Source organism: Heterodontus francisci, chromosome 10, assembly GCF_036365525.1.
Source record: "Heterodontus francisci isolate sHetFra1 chromosome 10, sHetFra1.hap1, whole genome shotgun sequence".
Classification (NCBI taxonomy): domain Eukaryota; kingdom Metazoa; phylum Chordata; class Chondrichthyes; order Heterodontiformes; family Heterodontidae; genus Heterodontus; species Heterodontus francisci.
Genome location: NC_090380.1, coordinates 88,606,632 through 88,632,960, shown reverse-complemented (window position 1 = coordinate 88,632,960; position 26,329 = coordinate 88,606,632). Strand labels below are relative to the sequence as shown.

Here is a 26,329-nt window from a genome sequence, read left to right as displayed (position 1 = left end):
ATCAAAATTATTTTGTATTGAATTGGAAATTATTGTATTAAATATTTAAACACTTATTTTCAGATTCACTTTGAGAAGAATCTTATTTTGTGGAATGTTATTTTACATGTGACTTGAAAGGGTTTTTTCATGATCGTGGTAAATGAATGTGCACTTTTGCAGTATACAGTACTTCATGCTTAATTAGACAATTCTACAAGCTGTTACTTTTTGCTTCCATTTGAAAAACAAAATTGTTGGCATACACTGCCTTGTTAGGATCTCAATTTTCATAAGTGCTGGTTGGCTGAGACTGAAACAGCAGTAAATATTCCCCTCCCCAACCGATTCATAACATAATCATCTCAATACCATCAAATTCTTTGTTTATTACTGGCAGGATACTAGAATCAAATGGCAGAGCAAAGAGGCTGACTGAACTGATGGGTCAAGCCTGCTCTTCACAGTATAGGCTACCCAACAACAACAACAACTTGTATTTATTTAGCACCTTTAACATTGTAAAACTTCACAAAAGCATCACCAAACAAAATTTGACACCCCCAAATACATAAGGAGATATTAGGGCAGGTGTCCAAAAGCTTGGTCAAAGAGATAGGTTTTAAGGAGCATCTTAAAGGATAGAGAGGCAGAGAGGCGTAGGGAGGAAATTTCAGAGCTTCAGATATTATAGATGAAAGTTGAGGGCGAGGAGGAGGAAATTGGTGTCGTGCAGTTAACATGCTATCCTTTCACCCGGGTAATGTGATCCGTCAAGTATGTTAGCGTAGTGGGTGGTGTGTCGTTGTTAGTCTGCTTGTCGCCTCTCGCTTTCAGCTCTCACTGCTGACTAGCAGTTCAAGTACAAGTATTGTGAAAGAGCGCCACAGAAACCCAGCTATGGGTAAATAGCCTCACTGCCTTGTAGGTGTCTTGGGAAAGAAGGTTAGGGCAGTAAACCCCAAAAGAAAATCCAGAGTGGAGTCTCGCAGGCATCTGTCATTTATCAGGTAGCTTTCCAGCAACCCCTGCTGCAGAGCAGGTACCAGACAGTACTGTTTTTCTCCCTTTCCTTTGGACAATACCCACAATGCCGAGAGGAGGATTCTGATGCTTGGGCAACTGAGGGTCTCCATGCTATTTGCCCAGGCCTGCGCCCTGAAGAGGACACTCCAGCTGACATACAACCCAGGTGCAGTCCGTCGTCTTCCAAGACGGATGGATGCCATGTTTCACCCAAGGGACTTGGTTTTGAGTGCTGCCCAAATGAACTGAGGTGAGGGTGATGATCTCAGATCAATTCCAAAAGACAGTGGCCAGTGCTACAACACTTCCATGCTTTGGCACGTATTGGCACTCTCACTCAAGTAAATTAAAAAGCTGGAAAACTGAAGTCATATTGGTGCAGTGGGGGTAGGTATCTTTATCAGTCATTCCATGACTTTTACACACTCAGGCATGATGAACAAAGATATTGGCACAGGTCTATAAACTGCATGAATAGCATTGGGAGAAATGCCTGAACAAGTGGACTGTGATAAATCTCAATTATACATTTGGAAAACTACAGCTTTGAATTTAGAAAGAAAATAGAATATATACATGGCAATTCTCATGCACTTCTAAATGATTACAAATTGGTGCAAATCTCACCAGAATGGTAATGTATCATTATCACTCAAATTTAGTGAGTCGGTCCATTTTCATAGTTATTGACAGATTCAGGTGCAGATTTGGATGGGCAAAAAGACAAGTAAGTAAAATCTAAAAGGATGTGGACAGTTAGAGGGACATGGCAGAAAGGGGGACAAAAATTCTTGCACTTTAGGAAAAGCTCAAATGGCATTCGAAGTAATTGGTAAACTTTGTTAATGATGAAGGATGAAAGAGCAAAGAATTGACCTGCAAAAACCAAGGCAAAGGAAACCCAATGTACAGGCATAAATCTGTAGGCAAGTGCTGGAGCCTCCTAGCACCTGGCCGCTTGGTTGATAGCTGTTGAAAGTGGTTTTGCACAAGTTGGCTGCATTTACCATTCCTGTGCACGTTCCCCATTAATCAGCGTCGCAGCATGCCTGGAGAGAGGGGTGAGGGCAAGCTTGAGGCTGCAGTTTACTGGTACTGTCTCTAGCTGCCCCAGCCTTATGATGATTGTTCATAGTAGATGTCTGTTGCAGCAGATGGAAGAGCTTTGCATCTGGCTCTCTGCTGACTTGGATCCCGTGATGAAAGCTCTCCACAGTCAACGGCAGGTAGTTGCAACAATGTTTACTGGTGTTTTGGTTTTGCTCATTAATGCTTTTTAATGCATTGGACATGCTATCAAAACCCAACTCTAGAGTTGGAGCTTCAGCATGTACTAAACTCCTGCCAAGGTAAGATATGTGCCAATAGATTCAGGTCTGAGGTTACCAAGTAGGTGAGTAAAGGACACTCTAGTACAGGCTGAACTGTCTGGCATCCGTCTACTGATCTCCTCCTTCCTTCTCAAAAAAGCTCACATATATGGGTTTTCCCACTGGAGCTATAAGGAAGCAAAAGAAGCCGGTGAGAGATTACCACAAAGGCTCATGAAAGCCTAACTGGCAACAGGAAAAATACTTTAAAAAAGAAAATTAGTGGAGAAATTATCTTAAAAATTTCACTTAATCCTCTTACTTTGCCTCTTATATGAACTTCTATCCGCAATGATGCTCCAACAACACCGGATGTCCATTATTTATGGATGTGATTTGAAAGTGTTGTTGCACTAGTGTAAAGTCTGGAAAAAGCTGTGTGGATTTATGATGTTATGTCTGAGACATTTGAATATTATTATGAAGCATCTGCCAATTTCATGTGCAAATGAATGGAGACCAGATGTTACAGCACACACAGGATATAATCACCACGAAAATCATCCCCAATGTCTCTCTGTTTTGATGAACAATGGTTTTAAAACACCTGAATCCCACATTTCTGAAGTTTGTACACATTTCCCTGTTTGTCTCACCTAACTGTTGTACTTGAAAGTCCTACATCTCATTCCATGTTCATCATTTGAACTCTGTTGATGATATTCTTGCCAAAACGTGGAATAGGGTAGCTTTTTTGCCTGTTGACCATGAATAGCTCAAAATCTGGTGTTTTTCAAATGACATTAGTGCTAATTTCCAGTTAATCTAGTAATTGCCAAATCAGCAGTACAACAAGGCTGACAGCAGCAGAGAAGAAACCTCACTGCAGATCTTCATTCCCTTTTAGATTGCTGACCTACTGGACGTAGTTGCTGCAGGGGCACGTTAGCATGGTGGCAATGTTACTGGATTAGTAATCCAGAGGCCTAGACTAATGCTCTGGAGACAGGAGTTCAAATACCACCACAGCAGCTAGAGGAATTTAAATTCAATTAATAAATCTGGACTAAAATTGCTGATCTCATTAATAATGATCATGAAACTACTGGATTGTTGTTAAAAACTCATCTGGTTCACGAATGCGCTTCAGGGGAGGAAATTCTGCTGTCCTGACCTGACCTGGCCTGACCTACAGGTGACTCCAAACCCACAGTGATGTGGTTGGCTCTTAACTGCCCTCTGGCCTAGCAAACCATTCAGTTGTAGGTGGCTCACCACCTGCGCAAGGTCAATTAGGGACTGGCAATAAATGTTGGCCTTGCTCATGGTGCTCAGATTCCAAGAATGAATTTTTAAAAATCTGACTTCTTCATAAAATTCCTGCTTTCAACTGTGCATAAATCTTTCTAAATTTTGTACATGTAAATCAAAGCCACCCTGTATCAACTCGTGCATATACTGGCTGCTGCTTCAGACCCAATTTCTGCTACTTAGGAGGAGGCAATTTAGCCTCTCAAATCTGTTCTGCCATTCAATGAGACCATCTGTGTCCTAATTCCATACACCCAACTTTGCCCCTTATCCCTTAATACCTTTGGTTGACAGAAATCTATACATTTCAGATTTAAAATTAAGAACTGACCCAGCATCAACTGGAGAGAGAATTCCAAACTTCTACCAACCTTTGCATGTTGAAGTGTTTTCTAATTTCACTCCCGAAAGGCCTGATTTCTGGACTGTGTCCCCGAGTCCTAGACCCAACTAGCAGAAATAGTTTCTCTCTATCTACCCTATCTATTCCCTTAATAGCTTGGAAAGTTAAAACAAATTACCCCTTAATCTTCTAAATTCAGGAGAATACAACCCTAGTTTGTTTTCTCCTTGTAATTTAACCCTTGGAGACCAGGTCTCATTCTAGTAAATCTATGCCGCAGTTCCTCCAAGGCAAATATATCCTTCCTAAGGTGTGGTGACCTGAACTGCTCACAGTACTCCAGGTATGGTCTACCTTTGTATAGCTGAAGCATGACCTCTAACCCCCTGATGTCTTGTACCTGAGGTATAAAAGTCAGCATTCCATTTGTCTTTTTACTTATTTTTTGTACCTGTCTGCAGCAGGAGAGAATTCTAAAAAGGGTGCAGGAGCAGAGGGACCTGGCAGTATATGTGCACAAATCATTGAAGGTGGCTGAGCAGGTTGAGAAAGAGGTTAATAAGGCATAATGGGATCCTGGGCTTTATAAATAGAGGCATAGGGTACCAAAGCAAGGACTTTATGCTAAACCTTTATAAAGCACTAGCTCGCCTCAACTGGAGTATTGTGTCCAATTCTGGGCCTTGCATTTTAGGAAAGATGGGAAGGCAATGGAGAAGGTGTAGAAAAGATTCACAAGAATGGTTCCAGGGATGAGGGTCTTTACTTACGTGGATAGATTGGCGAAGCTGGGGCTGTTCTCCTTGGAGAAGAGATTAAGAGGAGATTTGATAGAGGTGTTCAAGATCATAAGGGGTCTGGATAGACCATATAGGAAGAAACCGCTCCCATTGGAGAGAGGGTCAAGAACCAGCGGACACCAATTTAAAGTGATGGGCAAAAGAACCAGAGTCAAAATGAGGAAAAAAAATTTTTATGCAGCAAATGGTTGGGATCTTGAATGTACTGCCTGAAAGTGTGGTGGAGGAAGATTTAATCGTGGCTTTCAAAAGGTAATTGGATAATTATCTGAAGAGAAAAAGTCTGCAGGGCTATGGGGAAAAGGCAGGGAAGTGGGACTAGCTGAGTAGCTCTTATAACCGTACTATGATTTTAATGATGTACATGGATCCCGAAGTCTCTTTGGACCTCCACTTCTTCTACCCCTTTACCATTTAGAAAGTACTCTGTTCCATCTTTCATCATCCATATGAAAATCCATTTGCGACAGTTTTGTCCATTCACTTAATCTATTAATACTGCTTCATAATTTTATGCTTCCATCTACACTGCTCACAGTACCACCTATCTTTGTGTCTATGGCAAAATTGGCTCTCGTTCCTGTTATTTAAGTACCTCACTGTTTTTCAGCCAATTCTTCTCCATGCATCTCCAGCCTTCTCTTCCCTTCCAACTTCAAGCCATTCACTCTCATCTGTTCCCTCTCCCACACACACTTTACTCCAACATGTCCTTTTCTCGCTATAGTGCTTGATGCTATTTGTTCATCAATTCCCTTTCCTGCCATTGCACCAGACTGGTTTGCTTCCTGCGTAGGACTACAGTTTATTCCATTCTCAATGAAGCATTCTCCACTGGACTCACCACGGTGTCTAATATTGGTTATGCCAACGTAGTAATGACAATTGCTTCATCTCTGTCTCCACCATAAGTAAATTTCCCAAACTTGCCAAGTGCCCTTTCTATTCTACCCACCTTTCCCATTGACTCCCTCAGTGGTCTCAAATGACTGTGGATCGCCCTACAAAATAAATGCTTCCTTGCAAATAAGGGCCATCTGATTCACTGTCACTATCAATCTTTGGCTTCAGAAAGGCTGATCATCTTCCACCATGCTCGTTGCCCAAACTGCCATAGGCATTTGGGGTGGCTTATATTTCCAGATCAAACTTTAACCTACCCCTTGCTCTTTTGGTTCCTTATCCTCATTCCATCACCTTACCCTTTATCTTTACCTTCATCTTTCAATGCCCTTACTATCTATTGTCCTCTGAATTCTGCTTGGTAATGCTCAGATTGGAGAAAGATTGGAAGAGGTGTACCCAGCATCAGTGTTGGGTCCACTTTTGTTCTCAGTAATTGGCATCCTTCCATCTATGAAAGATGATGGACAGGCAGCAAACAAAGCATTTAAGTGGGGTGTGTTCTCTTGGTGCACCTTTGCTGATGGCTGTGAAGGCCAATCCTTGAGAGGCAGCTCCTATCACAAGTGCCGCTTGTGAAGCTGCCAAGTGACACTGTGAGTTGTTTTTTTTCAGCATTGGCGCCTGTTGCCTGTTGTTTTGTTCTCAGTATATACAAACAATTTTATGCTCAACCTCAAACTGAACTTTAAACCTCACATCCTACCCTGCACTAAGATAACTTACAAACCTCTCATCGCCTTCTTTATCTCAGCTCCTCCATCATTGAAAGCTTTTCCCACATCCAGATTCTTCACTAGCTTTCCATCTTCCTCCCTTCACAAACTTGTGCAATATGCCACCACTTGTGTCCTGCCCCACAGTAAGTCTCATTTGTCCATCATCCTATCCTTTCTGACTGTCCTGACCCCCATTTTAAATTTTTAGACTATAAATCCCTCCACATGGCTGTGCTCTACCTCTAGTCCTATAATCACTGCCAAATGTTTTGTTCTTCCGATTCTGGCCTTCTATTCATTCTATTTTCACCTTGTCCCTCAATTCATAGCAAAACCTTCTGTCACCTCAGACCTGCTTTCTGCAACTCTCACTAGATATTGCTATTTCTCTTTTAACCTTAAAAATATTCCAGAAAGCAATGTCTTCAGCCAAACTTTCCACCTCATTTCCTAATTTCTCTCTCCTTGATGCAGCATCCATTCCCAAAGCCTGCCTGTGAAGTGCTATGTTAGTTTCTATGTTAAAGGCATTTACAAATTCAAGTTGTTAAAAAAATGGTCTAGTTATATCCAATAATTGTGTAGCCAGGGCCTGAACAATAAGTAACTAAAGCTTTAGTAATATTAATTATGAAATATAATTTTAATTTAATTTTTATTTTGTATAAATCAATCTGACTAGAAATAAACAGAACAGTTTATTTGGATGACAAAATATTTATAGTTGCCTGTTTACTATATAGTTAACGTGAATACAATATATTAAATGATTTAAGAAATATCATATACCTTCTTTTGTAGATTACATTATGAAGACATACATCTCGACCGATTATTTATTTTCTCCATCTTAAAACTGCCTACTTCCACCTCTGTACTATTGCCCATATCCACCCCTGCCTCAACCCATCTATTGCCGAGATACTTATCTAATGCTTTCCTGGCCAGCCTACCATCCATTACCCTCTAAACTTGTGCTTATCCAAAACTTTGCTGCCACATCCTAAATCGCACTAAATCCCACTCATCCACCAGCCCTGAGCTCATTAGCCTACACTGGCTTCTGATCCACCAATGCCTCAAATTTAAGATTTGCATCCCATGTTCAAATCCCCTAATGACCTCGACCAATGTTCCCTCTAATTTTCCTTCACTCTGTCCACCCGATTATTGCACTGTGTTGTCTCTTTAAGACTGTTGCGTGGTCATTCTGGCACACATCTTAAAAGGGATTGCTGCTTGTGCACATCCTGTTTGTCCCCTACACAGCACATTCTTAGTTGCTGTGCGGCTGTGCACCCGGGCAGCTTAGAAGGAACGTTGGGCTCGAACTTCCCTATCTCTGTAATCTCCACTAGCCCTGCAACTCTACGTAAACTCTTTGGCCACGAAATGTGACAAAGCCCAAAAACGAGCATGGGGATTGCGACATGTGATTAACCTGCGCCCACTTCTTCCATTGCCAGCAGCCACAAACTATGTGCTGCCTGCTCGTTTAAATGATTGTAGTGTGCAGGAAGTACTAAGCACACTGCTGAGTGGCTGGATTCCTGAGCAGGGGTCGCAAAATCGAGAGAGGCTAGCACCACTTAAAGCTATCCTGTGCTATTTAAAGCCAGTCTGGACCCCTTAAAGTGGAGGTGAATGTAGCAGGTGCTGGAACTGGTTGCAGAAGAGAGTGTGAGCAAGAAGAACACTGAATTATGCCACATTATGGCAGACAGCAGGCTCCAAGATTTTTCGACACTGCATTGGAGGTCTTGGTTGAGCAGGTGCAGGGAAGGAGAAATGCCATCAATCCACAAGGGGTCAGGCGGCCCTCCAGACAAACTCCCCGAAGGCAGTAGGAGCAAATGGCTGCGGCAGTCAAAGTCAGTCTAGCCCCAAGAATCCGGATGCAATACCTCAAGAAGTTCAATGACCTCAAAAGAGTGGTCAAGGCCAGTAAATGTATCTTCAAATGTCATATCCCAACAACTGCACCACTAGCCTCACACTGCTTAATGCACCACACTCACCATCCCTATGGAACACACCTCATACCTAACAGTCAGATGTATCACCTCATAATCTTAGCATTGTTGCAAGCCTCAGAATCACATCTCACAGCTTGCACAATGCCAGCTATTCAATCATGACAGCTACATTACTCAAATGCATTGCAGAACAGTCTCTGACACACTTCTCTCCCTCTTTCAAGACAAGGTGGCGCATAACCAGAAGCAACAGGAACTAATAGACGGGGACAGGCATGGAGTGGCCATGGCTGATGCTGTGGCCACAGGCAGCTGAAATCACTGAAGATGACAGTATGCTCATATCTAATCCTCCTTCTCACATTTCACATTCCCCTCATCCCACAATCTCTTCTGATTAACAAGCTGCAGATTGTTTAATCATGTATCTGTTGCTTTCCCCTAACCCTGTGCCTTTCTCCTTTCAGATACCCAAGAACTGTAACTTGGCCAGACAGTGACAGAAGAGGAAGAGTTGGAAGAAGAAGACAGTAATGAAGAGGAAATCAGTCACTCACTCTCTCGCTCACAGCCACCAGCTCAGATACTGGCACTGTGTATAACTTACAGAGGGTAGCATAGAGGCAGGATCTGCACATGGTGAAACACTGGGCAGGAGTGGCCTGCAGGCATGATAGAGGACAAAGGTAGCAGAGGTGCCAGCTTACTGGAGTATGAGTTTGCACACGAGTTCTGTCACAGCGGACTCAAATGAGCACTTCTATGGAGCAGCCGACAGAAAAAGTCAGATGGGTATGCAAACTAAAACATTTGGTGCATTGGAAGCCTGGCAGAAAACCTACAGTTACTGTCAAGGAACAAGGAAAGGACCAACTTTGCAAAGGGCTTTGTGCAGAACTTAGAGCACATTCTTCTCACTTGGAAGTGGTGGCCAACTCCATTAGCACACTTTCAGACTGGACCATGATGCAGCATCTGATGGCTGGTGACTCAGCTTTGTCATGAAGACCCCACCTGCCACGAATGAGGCATATTAATTTCTTCATATGAAACATTAATTTTAAACTGTTGCTGGACTGAAGAGATGAATTGTTTAAAAGAGATCAGCAGTGGCTGGAAACATTTGCATTCTAAGAGACCGTTGCCTAGGAAAAGACAATGGAACTGCTCCCTGATCCAATTAACCCAAATGGATTTTGATCACCAGACATTGAAGGTGGAAGAAGCCAGCATTCCATTCCCCCACCCCACCACCCCCCCTCCCACCTCCACCCCACTGCGGGCATCTGCTCAGATGAAAGGAATCTACAAAAACGCAGGAGAGTTTGTTTAAAAAAAAAACAAGTCACATGACTAACCTGCTGGCCCAGGGTTTTTGAATTGTGTTCACGGGACAGTTTGAAGACAGAGACTACTTTGAAGACAACAGAGAAGGAAGGTCTCTCTCTCTCTCATGAATGTCTAAATCCACTGAAGCCACTTAAACCTCAAGAGAGAAGGCTCCTACATCGAAACAAATTTGAAAGCGTGCAAAGGGCCCCATCAAAACGGCAAGATTTAATAGCAATCAAAGACTCTACATTGCACTCAAAGAACAGTGAATTAATCCCAGCTATTGTTTCAAACTTTTCCCCTTTATTCTTACCCCTTTTCTGTCTCTAACTGCGTGTGTTTATCGCGTATGCATGCTAGCCTGGTCGTGTTGCATATTTGCAGTAGTTTTAACCGACTTAGAGGTTTAAGGTTAATAAACTTACACCTTTCTTGTTTAACTCTAAGAAAACCAGTCTGGTTGATTTCTTCGCCTTACAATTGGAGAGCAGTGAACAAGGATTCACTGACGGGGAGCTAAAAACATGGTGTTCTAAAAATTAAACCCTGTTGCGGTCAAACCAGGCAAAGGCTGAGAGGGAACCCAAAGACCCCTTTCTCACCTGGTTGTAACAGAAATTTGGGGGCTCATCCAGGATTCGACCCACAGACAAATGAGAAATTGGAAGTGGGAAGTCAAATTGGTCCCAATCAAAAAGAGAAAAGATTTCAATACAGGTTTTCTTGTGGTCGTGTGTGCTAGAATACTAACATGTCTGCGACTGAAGCCAGTATCTCCCCAAGCCATGTTGAAGTCACTTGGGAAGTCAAAAGCACTGCCTATGGAAGAGTTGAGAAAAATGGCTGAGCAGTGTGGGAACACTATCCATGCCAAGGCTAGAAAGTCTGAACAAAGAACAAAGAAAATTACAGCACAGGAACAGGCCCTTCGGCCCTCCAAGCCTGCGCCGATCCAGATCCTCTATCTAAACATGTCGCCTATTTTCTAAGGGTCTGTATCTCTTTGCTTCCTGCCCATTCATGTATCTGTCTAGATACATCTTAAAAGACGCTATCATGCCCGCGTCTACCACCTCCGCTGGCAACGCGTTCCAGGCACCCACCACCCTCTGTGTAAAGAACTTTCCACGCATATCCCCCCTAAACTTTTCCCCTCTCACTTTGAACTCGTGACCCCTAGTAATTGAATCCCCCACTCTGGGAAAAAGCTTCTTGCTATCCACCCTGTCTATACCTCTCATGATTTTGGACACCTCAATCAGGTACCCCCTCAACCTCCGTCTTTCTAATGAAAATAATCCTAATCTACTCAACCTCTCTTCATAGCTAGCGCCTTCCATACCAGGCAACATCCTGGTGAACCTCCTCTGCACCCTCTCCAAAGCATCTACATACTTTTGGTAATGTGGCGACCAGAACTGCACGCAGTATTCCAAATGTGGCCGAACCAAAGTCTTATACAACTGTAACATGACCTGCCAACTCTTGTACTCAATACCCCATCCGATGAAGGAAAGCATGCCGTATGCCTTCTTGACCACTCTATTGACCTGCGTTGCCACCTTCAGGGAACAATGGACCTGAACACCCAAATCTCTCTGTACATCAATTTTCCCCAGGACTTTTCCATTTACTGTATAGTTCACTCTTGAATTGGATCTTCCAAAATGCATCACCTCGCATTTGCCCGGATTGAACTCCATCTGCCATTTCTCTGCCCAACTCTCCAATCTATCTATATTCTGCTGTATTCTCTGACAGTCCCCTTCACTATCTGCTACTCCACCAATCTTAGTGTCGTCTGCAAACTTGCTAATCAGACCACCTATACTTTCCTCCAAATCATTTATGTATATCACAAACAACAGTGGTCCCAGCACGGATCCCTGTGGAACACCACTGGTCACACGTCTCCATTTTGAGAAACCCCCTTCCACTGCTACTCTCTGTCTCCTGTTGCCCAGCCAGTTCTTTATCCATCTAGCTAGTACACCCTGGACCCCATGCGACTTCACTTTCTCCATCAGCCTACCATGGGGAACCTTATCAAACGCCTTACTGAAGTCCATGTATATGACATCTACAGCCCTTCCCTCATCAATCAACTTTGTCACTTCCTCAAAGAATTTTATTAAGTTGGTAAGACATGACCTTCCCTGCACAAAACCATGTTGCCTATCACTGATAAGCCCATTTTCTTCCAAATTGGAATAGATCCTATCCCTCAGTATCTTCTCCAGCAGCTTCCCTACCACTGACGTCAGGCTCACCGGTCTATAATTACCTGGATTATCCCTGCTACCCTTCTTAAACAAGAAGACAACATTAGCAATTCTCCAGTCCTCCGGGACCTCACCCGTGTTTAAGGATGCTGCAAAGATATCTGTTAAGGCCCCAGCTATTTCCTCTCTCGCTTCCCTCAGTAACCTGGGATAGATCCCATCCGGACCTGGGGACTTGTCCACCTTAATGCCTTTTAGAATACCCAACACTTCCTCCCTCCTTATGCCGACTTGACCTAGAGTAATCAAACATCTATCCCTAACCTCAACATCCGTCATGTCCCTCTCCTCGGTGAATACCGATGCAAAGTACTCATTTAGAATCTCACCCATTTTCTCTGACTCCACGCATAACTTTCCTCCTTTGTCCTTGAGTGGGCCAATCCTTTCTCTCGTTACCCTCTTGCTCCTTATATATGAATAAAAGGCTTTGGGATGTTCCTTAACCCTGTTTGCTAAAGATATTTCATGACCCCTTTTAGCCCTCTTAATTCCTCGTTTCAGATTGGTCCTACATTCCCGATATTCTTCCAAAGCTTCGTCTTTCTTCAGCCGCCTAGACCTTATGCATGCTTCCTTTTTCCTCTTAGCTGGTTTCACAATTTCACCTGTCATCCATGGTTCCCTAATCTTGCCATTTCTATCCCTCATTTTCACAGGAACATGTCTCTCCTGCACGCTAATCAACCTCTCTTTAAAAGCCTCCCACATATCAAATGTGGATTTATCTTCAAACAGCTGCTCCCAATCTACATTCCCCAGCTGCTGCCGAATTTTGGTATAGTTGGCCTTCCCCCAATTTAGCACTCTTCCTTTAGGACCACTCTCATCTTTGTCCATGAGTATTCTAAAACTTACGGAATTGTGATCACTATTCGCAAAGTAGTCCCCGACTGAAACTTCAACCACCTGGCCGGGCTCATTCCCCAACACCAGGTCCAGTATGGCCCCTTCCCAAGTTGGACTATTTACATACTGCTCTAGAAAACCCTCCTGGATGCTCCTTACAAATTCTGCTCCATCTAGACCTCGAACACTAAGTGAATCCCAGTCAATGTTGGGAAAATTAAAATCTCCTATCACCACCACCCTGTTGCTCCTACATCTTTCCATAATCTGTTTACATATTTGTACCTCTATCTCACGCTCGCTGTTGGGAGGCCTGTAGTACAGCCCCAACATTGTTACCGCACCCTTTCTTGCTTAACTCTAAGAAAAGTAGTCTGGTTGATTTCTTTGCCTACCGTGGAATCTCCCTGCTCAGCATAGTGGGGAAAGTCTTTGCTCGAGTCGCTCTGAACAGGCTCCAGAAGTTGGCCGAGCGCGTATACCCTGAGGCACAGTGTGGCTTTCGTGCAGAGAGATCGACCATTGACATGATGTTCTCCCTTCGTCAGATACAGGAGAAATGCCGTGAACAACAGATGCCCCTCTACATTGCTTTCATTGATCTCACCAAAGCCTTTGACCTCGTCAGCAGACGTGGTCTCTTCAGACTACTAGAAAAGATCGGATGTCCACCAAAGCTACTAAGTATCATCACCTCATTCCATGACAATATGAAAGGCACAATTCAACATGGTGGCTCCTCATCAGAGCCGTTTCCTATCCTGAGTGGTGTGAAACAGGGCTGTGTTCTCGCACCCACACTTTTTGGGATTTTCTTCTCCCTGCTGCTTTCACATGCGTTCAAGTCTTCAGAAGAAGGAATTTTCCTCCACACAAGATCAGGGGGCAGGTTGTTCAACCTTGCCCGTCTAAGAGCGAAGTCCAAAGTACGGAAAGTCCTCATCAGAGAACTCCTCTTTGCTGACGATGCTGCTTTAACATCTCACACTGAAGAGTGCCTGCAGAGTCTCATCGACAGGTTTGCGGCTGCCTGCAATGAATTTGGCCTAACCATCAGCCTCAAGAAAACGAACATCATGGGGCAGGACGTCAGAAATGCTCCATCCATCAATATTGGCGACTACGCTCTGGAAGTGGTTCAAGAGTTCACCTACCTAGGCTCAACTATCACCAGTAACCTGTCTCTAGATGCAGAAATCAACAAGCGCATGGGTAAGGCTTCCACTGCTATGTCCAGACTGGCCAAGAGAGTGTGGGAAAATGGCGTACTGACACGGAACACAAAAGTCCGAGTGTATCAGGCCTGTGTCCTCAGTACCTTGCTCTACGGCAGCGAGGCGTGGACAACGTATGCCAGCCAAGAGCGATGTCTCAATTCATTCCATCTTCGCTGCCTTCGGAGAATACTTGGCATCAGGTGGCAGGACTATATCTCCAACACAGAAGTCCTTGAAGCAGCGAACACCCCCAGCTTATACACACTACTGAGTCAGCGGCGCTTGAGATGGCTTGGCCATGTGAGCCGCATGGAAGATGGCAGGATCCCCAAAGACACATTGTACAGCGAGCTTGCCACTGGTATCAGACCAACCGGCCATCCATGTCTCCGCTATAAAGACGTCTGCAAACGCGACATGAAATCGTGTGACATTGATCACAAGTCGTGGGAGTCAGTTGCCAGCATTCGCCAGAGCTGGCGGGCAGCCATAAAGACAGGGCTAAATTGTGGCGAGTCGAAGAGACTTAGTAGTTGGCAGGAAAAAAGACAGAGGCGCAAGGGGAGAGCAAACTGTGCAACAGCCCCGACACACAAATTTCTCTGCAGCACCTGTGGAAGAGCCCGTCACTCCAGAATTGGCCTTTATAGCCACTCCAGGCGCTGCTTCACAAACCACTGACCACCTCCAGGCGCGTATCCATTGTCTCTCGAGATAAGGAGGCCCAAAAGAAAAGAAAAAGAACAATTGGAGAGCAGCGAACAAGGATTCACTGACGGGGAACTAAAAACATGGTGTTCTAAAAATTAAACCCTTACGGTCAAACCAGGCGAAGGCTGAGAGGGAACCCAAAGACCCCTTTCTCACCTGGGGTAACAGCTTCCAAGGCACCACAAGCAGGAGCCACCGAAAGTCTGACTGCAGCTGTGAAAACTCGGACTGAACTCATGCAAGCTCAGCTGACTGCCATGCAAATACAAACTGCTGCCAATATAGCTGTGGATACCAGTGTGCTTGCAGGGTCTCACAGCTGTCCAGCAACACACAGCTCGGTTTGCTGAAGTGCCGCCCATGACAGCATTCATCCTCCCATCACTCCACCAGTACCCCTACTATTGTCTGTCAGCCAGCCAGTCCAAACTACTGTCACCAATACTGAGGCTGTGCAGTCCAAAGCTGGAGCTTCTCAGGCCAGTGCTGCTCAAGGTCATCTTGCAAGGCTATCTGAAGCCTCCCCTACCGGAAGTCAGTGACCTTTTGCCAGCCCTGCTGCAGCCATTGGGTAGCACTGCAAAGGAACACTAGAACAGTCAAAGGATCCCGCCAGACAGGGTCTAACATAATGCATAAGGATGATTGGTTGACTTTTGCATGGAATATTGGATGGATTGATTTATAAAGTTAGTTTGGAATGTTTGCTTTGTAGTCGCTTTCATTTCAGCATTTCTGTCCATGAAGACGTCGTAATTGTCACTAAAAAAGGGAAGGTAAGCTGTGGGACTGTTGTTGAACAGGGAATTGTGGTTGCGTTCACTGGTACCACAGTTGGACGAACCAATCATGGACAGCCCAGCCAGAAAGGGGATGCATTAATTACCTGCTCCTTTCCTCCTCCTCAGCTGCTCATCATATATCTGGTGGTAAGGCCTGTGTCTTCATGATGGCAGGGTTGTGGTCCGTTGCGTGCTGCACTATGAATCATGATATGCGCTCTGCTGAGCATTGCAGGGCTCCTCCAAAGTCGCCCAGGCAGCAGAAGTATTGCTTAAGCATCCCAATGGCTTGCTCGATGACATTTTGTGTGGCAACATGGTTTTTTTTATATGCATGCTACCCACACATGCATGGGTTGCTCAGAGTCGTGAGCTCGGTGGTCAGTGGATAGCCCTTGTTGCCTCCCTGTAGATGACAAACTGGGAGATGTTGCAAATATCATCTGCTCCAGTCTGGAAGGAGCCCGACCTATAAAAACTCATGGCCACTGTCATCTTCAGATCTTCAGAACCACTGGCAATGCTGACCTTGCCCTGCTTTGAGGTTGCAGTTAGGCTGCAACAGGTGGCAGATTTCAGTAAGCATCTCCTTGGTGAAGCACAGGCATCTGACGCACGGTTCCTCACTGAAGTTGAGATAGGAGCATTGCGCCTGCAGACCTTTAACCTTCTTACCCTCCTCCTCCTCCCTTCCAGCAACCTGTCCTCCTCTGTGCCAACTCCGCTCATTCGCTGTCATGATGCAGGACAACAAGGATGATAACTACAGGACTCATGTCTGGGAACAAGTGATCAGAATAGAATTTTTGAAGTTGAAGGCAACTCAGCATGACACGCTGACTGACATCTTGATCTGCCTGCTCTGCATATTCCTGGTGCATGCTTCCTGTGCCCATGCGAACATCCTCACCAAAATGGCATCCGGCCCTGCACCACAGGTGTCCGCACATGCCATAGACACCATTTTGGATCTGAAATGGCACCCATACCACTGGAAAATACAGGCACTGTGCAAATTAGTTTTGTAGCCTTTGTTCCTCCAACTCTGGCCTCTTGTATACACACCACTTCCTTCATCCCACCATTGCCAACTGTGCCTTCAGCCATCTAGGCACCAAGTTTTGGAATTCCCTTCCTAAACATCTCTACATCCCTCTATTCCTTGAAGATGCTCCTTAAAAGCTACTCTGATCACCTGTCCTAATAATCTCCTTCTTTGATTCAGTGTCAAATTTTGACTGATTACGCTCCGGTGAAACACCTTGACACATTTTACAAGATTTAAAGGTGCTATACTAATACAAGTTGTTGTTGGTTCTATAATTTAGTGCAAATTGTCATGTCACAGTGAGCCCAGTGTGATTTGCAAACATTTAACAGTTTAACAGAGCTATGCTGAAAGTCAATATATGCTGGTTTTTCACAGCTGCTTGATTTAATGGCAAGTTGCTTCTAGGAAAACCTAAATGTAACATTAACTTCTAAAAAAAAATACATGTTAAAATGCCATTGCCTAGAGAATACCTAATTTATTTATCAATGCTTTATTAGATTTTCTCCTCACAGGGTTCTATTATGGGCTGGATTTTATGGTCAGTGCCAAAGCAACAGTGGCAAGGCCGCTGGCCTTGAAGAAAGCAGCCCACAAAGATCTAGTGAATTCTGTGCTGTGAACTTCCCCTTTCCCGACATAAGTTTGAATCTGGTGCCAAGTCAATGGGCTCTCCAGATGTCCAGTAACAGCAATGTCATCAAGCAGGGTAAGCAGCCAGTCACATTCAAGTATTCTCAGACAGCAAACCAGGAAGTTAAAAACCACTGAATCCCTTCACTTTTAAGTTTTCAGATAGCAAAATAAATGATGATTGGACTTAAATAAAAGCTAAAACATCAATATAAACAAACTATGTAAACAATTTTAAGAATGTGGAATTTATCATAATGGAGAAATTTTACATTCCACAAATCTAAAATTAGCTTTTCAGGGTGTTTAAACAGTAATTATGAAGTTAGTACACTGCTAAAAACCCAGTTACACCACATTCAAAATGGTGTAACTTTTTCAAGGGTTTGTACAGTGAGACTAAGAGTGATAGAAGTGGAGGTTTTCATCAATTCATGATTGCAATGGAGATTGCTGTCTGTGAGATGCCTCAGCAGCACACCCTCTAGAGAAGCGTGGAATCAGTGACAGTAACTTCTGGATTTTCACATTACTCTGCATTTGCCAACTTCCAAAGTTTCAGTGAGTTTCAGTGGAGTAACGATGGCAAATGCCAGAAGTTTTGCCACCATTACCACCACAAAATCTGGGCCAATATGTCAATCCAATAGTGAAGTTGATATAGCTTCTTCATATAGAAACTTAATGTATGAACTTATTAATATAAAAACAAAATACTGTGGATGCTGGAAATCTGAAAGGCAAAGCATTTGTCCAGAGAGACTGCTAATGGCAGAATAATGAAAGGCCCTGTCTGAAAGCAGAAACATAAGTACAAGTTTAAGACTGGCACATGGTTAAAAAAAAATCAAAATGGCAGTCATGGTCTGAAGTTGTTGAACTCAATGTTGAGACTGGAAGGCTGTAGAGTGCCTAATCTGAAGATAAGGTGCTGTTCTTTGAGCTTGCATTGAGCTTCACTGAAACACAGCAGCAGGCCAAAGACAGATGAATTAAAATGGCAGGCAACTGGAAGCTCGAGGTGATGCTTGTGGACTGAGTGGAAATGTTCTGCAAAGCAGTCACCAAATCTGTGGTGACCAATGCAGAGGAGACCGGAGACCACATTGTGAGCAGCAAATACAGTATACTAAATTGAAAGAAAGAAGTACAAATAAATCACTGCTTCACCTGGAAGGAGCCTTGGATGGCGAGGAGAGAGGAGGTAAAAGGGCAGGTATTACACCTCCTGCAATTGCATGGGAAGGTACCGTGGGAAGAGGACAGGATGTCGTGGTGATGGAGGAGTGGACCAGGGTGTTGTGGAGGGAATGATCCCTTCGGAATGCTGACAGGGGAGGGGAAGATGTATTTGGTGGTCTGGAGGTGCTGTAAATGGCGGAGGTAGATCCTTTGGATGTGGTGGCTGGTGGGATGGAGAGCGAGGACAAGGGGAACCCTGTTGCAGTTTTGGGAGGGAAGGGAACGGGTGAGGGGAGAAGTGTGGGAAATGAGTTGGGCATGGTCAAGGGTCCAGTCAACTACAGTTAGGTTGAATCCTCAGTTGAGGAAAAAGACACATCAGAAGCATTGTTGTGGAAGGTTGCATCATCAGGAACAGAGAAACTGGGAGAATGGAGTGGACCCCTTACAGGAAACAGGGTGTGAGAAGTGTAGTCGAGGTCGCTGTGGGAGTCAGTGGGCTTATAACAACTATTAGTTGACAGCCTATCCCCAGAAATAGAGAGAAAGAAGTCTAGGAAGGCAAGGGAAGTGTCGGAGATTGACGATGTGAAGGTGAGAAGAGGGTGAAAATTGGAAGCAAAGTTGATGAAATTTTCTAGTTTGGGTCAAGAGCAGGAAATGGCACCGATACAGTGATCAATGGAGCAGAAAGAGAGTTTGGGGAGGCGGGCCTGAGGAGGACTGGAACAAGGAATGTGCAACATACCCCACAAAAAGAGAGGCATAACTGAGACCCATGCGGGTAGCCACAGTAACACCTTTTATTTGGAGGAAGTGAGTAGAGTTGAAGGAGAAGTTGTTCAATACAAGAACAAGTTCAGCCAGGTGGAGGAGGGTGGTGGTGGATGGGGACTGGTTGGACCTTTGTTCAAGGAAGAAGTCGACAGCCCTCAGACCGTCCTGGTTGGGGGATGGAAGTGTAGAGAGATTGGACGTTGTTTAGTGAAGAGGAGGCGGTTAAGGCCAGGAAACTGGAAATTGTTGAAATGACAAGGGGATCAGAAGAGTCACAGAAGTAGGTGAGAAGAGACTCGACCAGGGGAGAAAAGTTAGAGTCAAGATAGGAAGAAATAAGCTCAGCGGGGCAGGAACAGGCTGAAACAATGTGTCTACCAAGTCAGTGCTGTTTGTGGATTTTGGGAAGGAGATAGAAGAGGGCTGTCCGGGGTTGCAGGACTATGAGGTTGGAAGCCGTAGAGGGAAGATCTCCAGAGCAGATGAGGTCAGTGACAGCCCTGGAGACAGTGGCTTGATGTTCGGTGGCGGGGTCATGGTGCAAGGGAAGGTAGTAAGAAGTGTCTGAGAGTTGGCGCTCAGCCTTTGCAAGGTAGAGGTCATACGGACATACAAACATACATACGAATTCGGAGTAGGTAGGCCACTCAGTCCTTCGAGCCTGCACTGCCATTCAATAAGTTCATGGCTGAACTGATTACTCCACATTTCCACGTACCTCCGATAACCAGCAGATACAAGCCGAGCCTGTCCAATCTTTCCTCAGAAGACAGCCCACCCATTCCAGATATTGGTCTGTTAAACGTTCTCTGAACTGCCTCCAACGCATTTACATCCTTCCTTAAATAAGGAGACCAATACTGTACACAGTACTCTAGATGTGGTCTCACCAATACCCTGTGTAGCTGAAGCATAACCTCCCTACATTGTATTCAATTCCCCTTGTGGTAAACAATAACATTCCATTAGCTTTCCTAATTACGTGCTGTATCTGCATACTAACCTTTTGCGATTCATGCACTAGGACACCCAGATCCCTCTGCATCTCAGAGCTCTGCAATCTCTCACCATTTAGATAATATGATTCTTTCTTATTCTTCCTGCTAAAGTGGACAATTTCCCACTTTCCCACATTATACTCCATTTGCCAGGTCTTTGCCCACTCACTTAACCTATCTATATCCCTTTGTAGCCTCCTTATGTCCTCTTCACAAGTTACTTTCCTACCTATTCTTGTGTCATCAGCAAATTTAGCAACCATACCTTCGATCCATTCATCTAAGTCATTTATATAAATTGTAAAAAGTTGAGGCCCCAGCATAGATCCCTGTGGCACACCACTCTTTACATCTTGCCAACCAGAAAATGATCCATTTATGTCTACTCTCTGTTTCCTGTTAGCTAGCCAAACTTCTATCCATGCCAAAATGTTACCCCCTAAACCATGAGCTTTTATTTTCTGCAATAACCTTTGATGGGGCATATTATAAATGCCTTCTGGAAATCTAAGTACAATACATCCACCGGTTCCCCTTTATCCATAGCACATGTAACTCCCTCAAACAACTCCAATAAATTGGTTAAACATGATTTCCCTTTCACAAAACCAAGCTGACTCTGCCTGATTACCTTGAATTTTTCTAAACACCCTACTATAACATCTTTAAAAATAGCTAACATTTTCCCAAAGACAGATGTTAAGCTAACTGGCCTGTAGTTTCCTGCTTTCTGTCTCCCTCCCTTTTTGAATAAAGGAGTTACATTCGCTATTTTCCAATTTAACAGAACCTTCCCCGAATCTAGGGAATTTTGGAAAATTTAAACTAACGCATCAACTATCTCACTAGTCACTTCTTTTCACACCCTTGAATGAAGTCCATCAGGATGGTCCTGATGTAATCGGTGTGCCAGATAACAACAGCACCATCCTCCCAGCCTCCATATCTAAAGGATCACCCTCTGCCATTTCTGCCGCCTCCAGCGTGATGCCACCACCAAACACATCTTCCCTTCCCCATCAGCATTCCGAAGGGCCTGTTCCCCGACACTTCTTCCCCTTCCCACGCACCTTCCTATGCAATTACAAGAGGTGTAACACTTGCCCTTTTACCTTCTCTCTCCTCATTATCCAAGGCTCCAAACATTCCTTCCAGGTGAAACAGAGATTTGCTTGAACTTCTTTCAATTTAGTAGACTGTATTCGCTACTCACAATGCGGTCGCCTCTACACTGGGGAACCAAATGCAGATTGGGTGACCGCTTTGCGGAATACCTCCGCTCAGTCTGCAAGCATGACCCCGAGCTTCTGGTTGCTTGCCATTTTAATTCACCACCCTGCTCTCATGCCCACATTGCTGTCCTTGGCCTGCTGCAGTGTTCCAGTGAACATCAATACAAGCTCAAGGAGCAGCATCTTATCTTCCAATTAGGCACCACCATTTTGATTTTTTTTTTAACCATGTCCCAGTCTTAAACTTGTTTTTCATGTTTTTGCTTTCAGCCTAAGCTGTTCATTATATATTCATATGGCTGGGAAAGAGTTATAGTTCGATGTCGAGGTTAACAATCCATTCAACAGTTTTAGCTGATGCAGTGTGAATGGTTGTGATGCCACCAGGAATGGATCTCTCGGGGCAAGAGTTCGATATGTGGGCGATGGTCTGATTTGGATGGCCAGTGTCACAATGTGAGCTGGTCCTCATGTTCCACTTGTGGAGCAAGTGGCCACATCTTCCCTGGCCAGTCCTCAAGCGGTTGAGGGTTGTCCAGATTTTCAGTGGGAGGTTGAAACCTGGGACTTCATCACTTACGTCAGTTACCAGGTTGTATTTGGTGATGTTTGCAGTCAACCAGGAGGTGCACCATCGAGAGGTGGGGCTGTTGTCGGTTTGTAGGGTGTGGAGTGCATCCCAGTAGGGGCTATGAAATTTCAGGCAGGTATGTGGAGGTTTTTTGAGGCCTGTATCAATGGGAGTGCTTCGTTAGCTGTCAGCCAAAGGTGTTCTTTGAGAAGAAAGTTTTCTCTGCAGACATCAGGAAGTTCAATGCGTGCGAGCACAGGAAGCCACTCGAGCTGTGTTGGTCTCAACATTCCAGAAATATGATTTCCCAGAGGTGGATATCTACTGCGTTTGTGAGGCAGCTCCTGAGCCAAGTTGAGCAGCAGTGCATTATTTTGCTATTAACATGCACTCTAGACAAATGCTTTGTCTTTTACTACGGCCATTACTACTCCCTTTGTCTTTTGTTCCATGACATCTTTGTCATTTGTTCCATGACATCTTTGTCATTTAATCTCTCCTGCCCTCTACCCTATCACAGATCTTCCCTTTTGTTCTTTCCCCATGTTCACTTGCTCAAAGCGTATTACATTTCTAACCGTTGCCAGTTCTGATGAAAGGTCACAGGCTTGAAACGTTAAATCTGTTTCTGTCTCCACAGATGGTGCCAGGCCTGCTAAGTATTTCCAGCATTTTCTGTTTTTGTATTATATATGAACTTATTACCCGATTGCTTTAGCAGCAAATAAGCAGTGTAATAATGTGGAGTTTCTTAAACTGCATCAGTACAAATCACTTAATAATAGAATGTTGTTCAAAATAAGAGTTGAATCTCAACTATTGAATAATACTTATGGGGTAACACATAAGCTGGATTGTATCGTAAGGCTGTAACAACATAAAGTGATGAAGTGATCTTGGAACTTGTAAGACTAGGACATAAGACTTTATTGAGAAGTTCTAAATACGTTACAGCAAATATTGGGCATCAGCCTTGGCTCAGTAATACCCACTGAAGCATTAGGTTGTGAGTTCAAGTACCAATACAGAGACTTAAGTACAAAATATAGGCTAACACTAGATTACTGAGGAAGTGCTGAGGTTGGAGGTGCTGCCTTTCAGATGGGATGTTGAACTGAAGTCCTGTCTACCCTCTCAGCTGAAAGTAAAGAATTCCATTGTGCTATTTGAAGACCAGGGATGTTTTCCCCAGTGTCCTAGCCAACATTTATCCCTCAATTTAAAATAGATTATCGAATCATTTGTTTCATTGCTGTATGTGTGGCCTTGTGGTATGCAAATTGACTGTCATCTTTCCCTTTCCCCACATTGACTATACCTCAAAAATATTTCATTGGATGTGAAACACTTTGAGACATTTTGGGTCACGTAAGATGGTATATAAAGGGAGATTTGTTCTTTCGATTAGAATCTTTATTGTACAGACAAAATATGTAGGCAATTTTTCTATAGTATCTTATGGCAAGCTTCTTAACTTACACCTCTAGAGCACAAGTGTCTTTGTACCACACATTCTAAATAGTTGTTGAGCTTTAATTTATTGCATTATGAAGGGAGTAGCATGGTCTGGATGTATTGCTAATTTAACTAATCGTAAACGGTGTGTCACAGGGCACTTCTCCATGCAGCAGTTCAGCTGACATAATCCAGAGATAGATTACTTACCTGGTAGGTTCTTTGTTCTTTGAATGATATGCACTTTCATAAACTATAGGAAAATTGACATTTAATTGGTTCTGGGAAAAACATGTGATGACACCTGAAAATGATACTTCAAAGGAATGTATTGGATTGGATTCTCATTAGCGCAGGTTTGATGCCTTCGCTGAAGTTAAAAGTTCTGTCCTCTGTGCGAGAGTCTCCAGTGAATGTCATCACTCGATCAAGCCCTCACTCGGTATCTACATACAAACTGTAGGTGTCACTGTACAGCAAGCAGCAGAAGGAATTTGTCTGATCTTTCCGCTTTGTAACTCAAGAGCCTATTCTAGCCCCTACACTTAACAAGTGGCACACCGTGGGTGAAAATACAAGAAAGTGTACTCCGATCTGTTGTCAAGAACACCCTTAAGTAGCTGAAGATTTTCTTGGCACTAATCCCAAAAAAGAAAATGGCTTTGATAAGAACTGAAATGGTTTAAAAATGAAAAACGTCTTTTTTTTGTGAAGCTCAGCGCATTGCAGTTTTGGGAAGCAAATGAAACTAGTGAAATACTAAGGACAATGCACAGGAAGTGGTGGTGGGGTGGGGGGGGGGTGAATTAACATTTTCCTTCCTCCTCCTCCTCCTCCTCTTTTGAAGGCATTGCATCATTTCCATGCTTGGTTGCAGAGATAGCTGTCTTCCTTGCCTTGACCTAAGTGACTACTCTTGCTGTGTAAGCTTACATGTTCGGGTCAATAATGGAGCCTGTGGATCATAAAGCGGCAAAACTTTGTACTATTGGGCATGGAGCCCATACTTTGCCCAAGGCACTGAATGCAGGGGGTGGAGGGAAGCATTTAGGGGACTATAATTTTGCATAGCAGTCGTGCACAAAGCTTATTAGGACCCTAAAAATTAGGTTTCCCCATTTCAGAGCAGGTATGGCTAGTGCCAAAGGTGCAGTGGTTCTGGCTGCTCCCTTAACGGGTGATTTCCCTCTCTCTAACATAGGGATGCTGTGTGGCTTCTATAGGAGCCCTACAACCACTTAAGCTAAGATCAAGTAATTCAGCACAGACTGGGGATTAAACTGTTGATCTTTCTGATCTGTATAGCTCAGCGACTCACTGCCCAGGCGAGATGGAAAAGGGGAAATACAACTATTTCTGAATATGACTGTGTGGTTTCTGTATCAGGAGATAAATATTTATTTTTATGAAATTACTTATCTTAAATTTATTTTTTAAACACATTTTCTCAAACATTCTAATACAAATTGAAAACACGAGACTCCAACCTTTCAACTATTAAGCAGCAATAAATGCAGTATGTTATTTTCAAACAACATAATTCAGTCCTGGAATCCTGCAATACTGCTTCTAAATTCCATGCTGCCAACTGGAATGATCTTACAAAGATCAGAGTGAATCTATAGTCACCTTGGTAAATAAGTTACATAACCCTGCCTAAATTGAAATGACAACTGGATAAGCAGTAAAATTGCTGAACAGATAATTCCATCCTGCCAAGTCAAACTATGAACCATAACAACATTTCAGGAAAGTCCAAAGCTACTTATATAGTCTTTGCTTGAAATATTCTCATCATTTTAAAAAATTGAATTATTAGAAAAATTAACTTGAACATTCATTTATTACTGTTTAAAGTGATTGTAAATAACATCACTGGGGTACTAGCTTCAAGAACGTTCTGTTTTCAATCGTGAAAGGAGCTGAGTGGATATCAATTGTATTTCCGCCCTGTGCTACACCCCGTGATGTAATCAGCAATCACTGGCAAAACAATTTTTTCCCATCTACAGAAATAACAAAAAGGGATGTTAAAATCAGTTCCTTTTTTTTTAGTAAGTTCATTTTCAAGACAGGTGTTAATGGTGAAACCCCATTCCGTCAAGGGTCCATTACTGTCAACAGATAGCTTTTCTGACGTCTATTCTCTCGCAGTAGAACAAAGAAGCTCTCAATACCACGCAGAAACTGCAAATCATGCTGCTCCTCACGTCACTGTTCCACATGCAAAAGGATTTACACATTCTCTTGTGCTAAAACTTTCAATAGTCCAACAATTAGTGGTCGCTTCCCCAGTATAAGTAAAACTCCAGACCGCATGGGAGGCTGTGCTGAACAGTGTAGAGCAGCACTGATTCTGGTATGAGGTAGCCATTGTAAAGATTCCAACGACAACAGCTTACTTCAAAATTTTCCAGTCAAATCAAAAATTGTATTGGATGATTTCAACTTCTTCAGAAGCATTTGTTCAGCTGTAATATTATGGTATACCATCTGAAAATTCAACAGTACAATTAATAGTGCTCAAAATACATTGGAAAATTTCGCCTTACTAAACCTAATTTAAACACGTTTTATTTCTAAAAGCACTTCAGTGCATAAAACATATGGGTATGACTTGTAATGGGGATGTGAAATCACACTGAGTCACAGGGCTTGACTACTTTCTTGTCAGTGATCCAGTGTAGATTTATCACCGGATTATTGAAATCTGGCAGTAATGCAGTGATAGAAAACGGATCCTTTAATAAATCAACCCCAGCACGCACATTTGATTTTTGCATTGCAAGATCTTTATGGCTGCAGAATAGAGTCAGAATTCCAACCTTTCTTTCATTTGGGCAGAAGGGTGTCACACTGCAAATCTTTCACAAATTATTAAAAGAACAAG

The 26,329-nt window shown here is 43.5% G+C and overlaps 1 protein-coding gene across 13 annotated transcripts in view; it reads right to left on the bottom strand.

The window, feature by feature from the left end:
- Positions 1-22,900: 22,900 nt before the first annotated feature.
- Positions 22,901-26,329, bottom strand: part of LOC137374613 (type 2 lactosamine alpha-2,3-sialyltransferase-like) — a 144,903-nt gene continuing 141,474 nt past the window's right edge. For all 13 annotated transcript variants that reach the window (XM_068040988.1, XM_068040987.1, XM_068040995.1 and 10 more), the window contains one exon: positions 22,901-25,932. In XM_068040988.1, the coding sequence (XP_067897089.1) occupies positions 25,843-25,932 (90 nt within the window). In that variant the 3' untranslated portion in view covers positions 22,901-25,842. The remainder of the gene's footprint in view (positions 25,933-26,329) is intronic.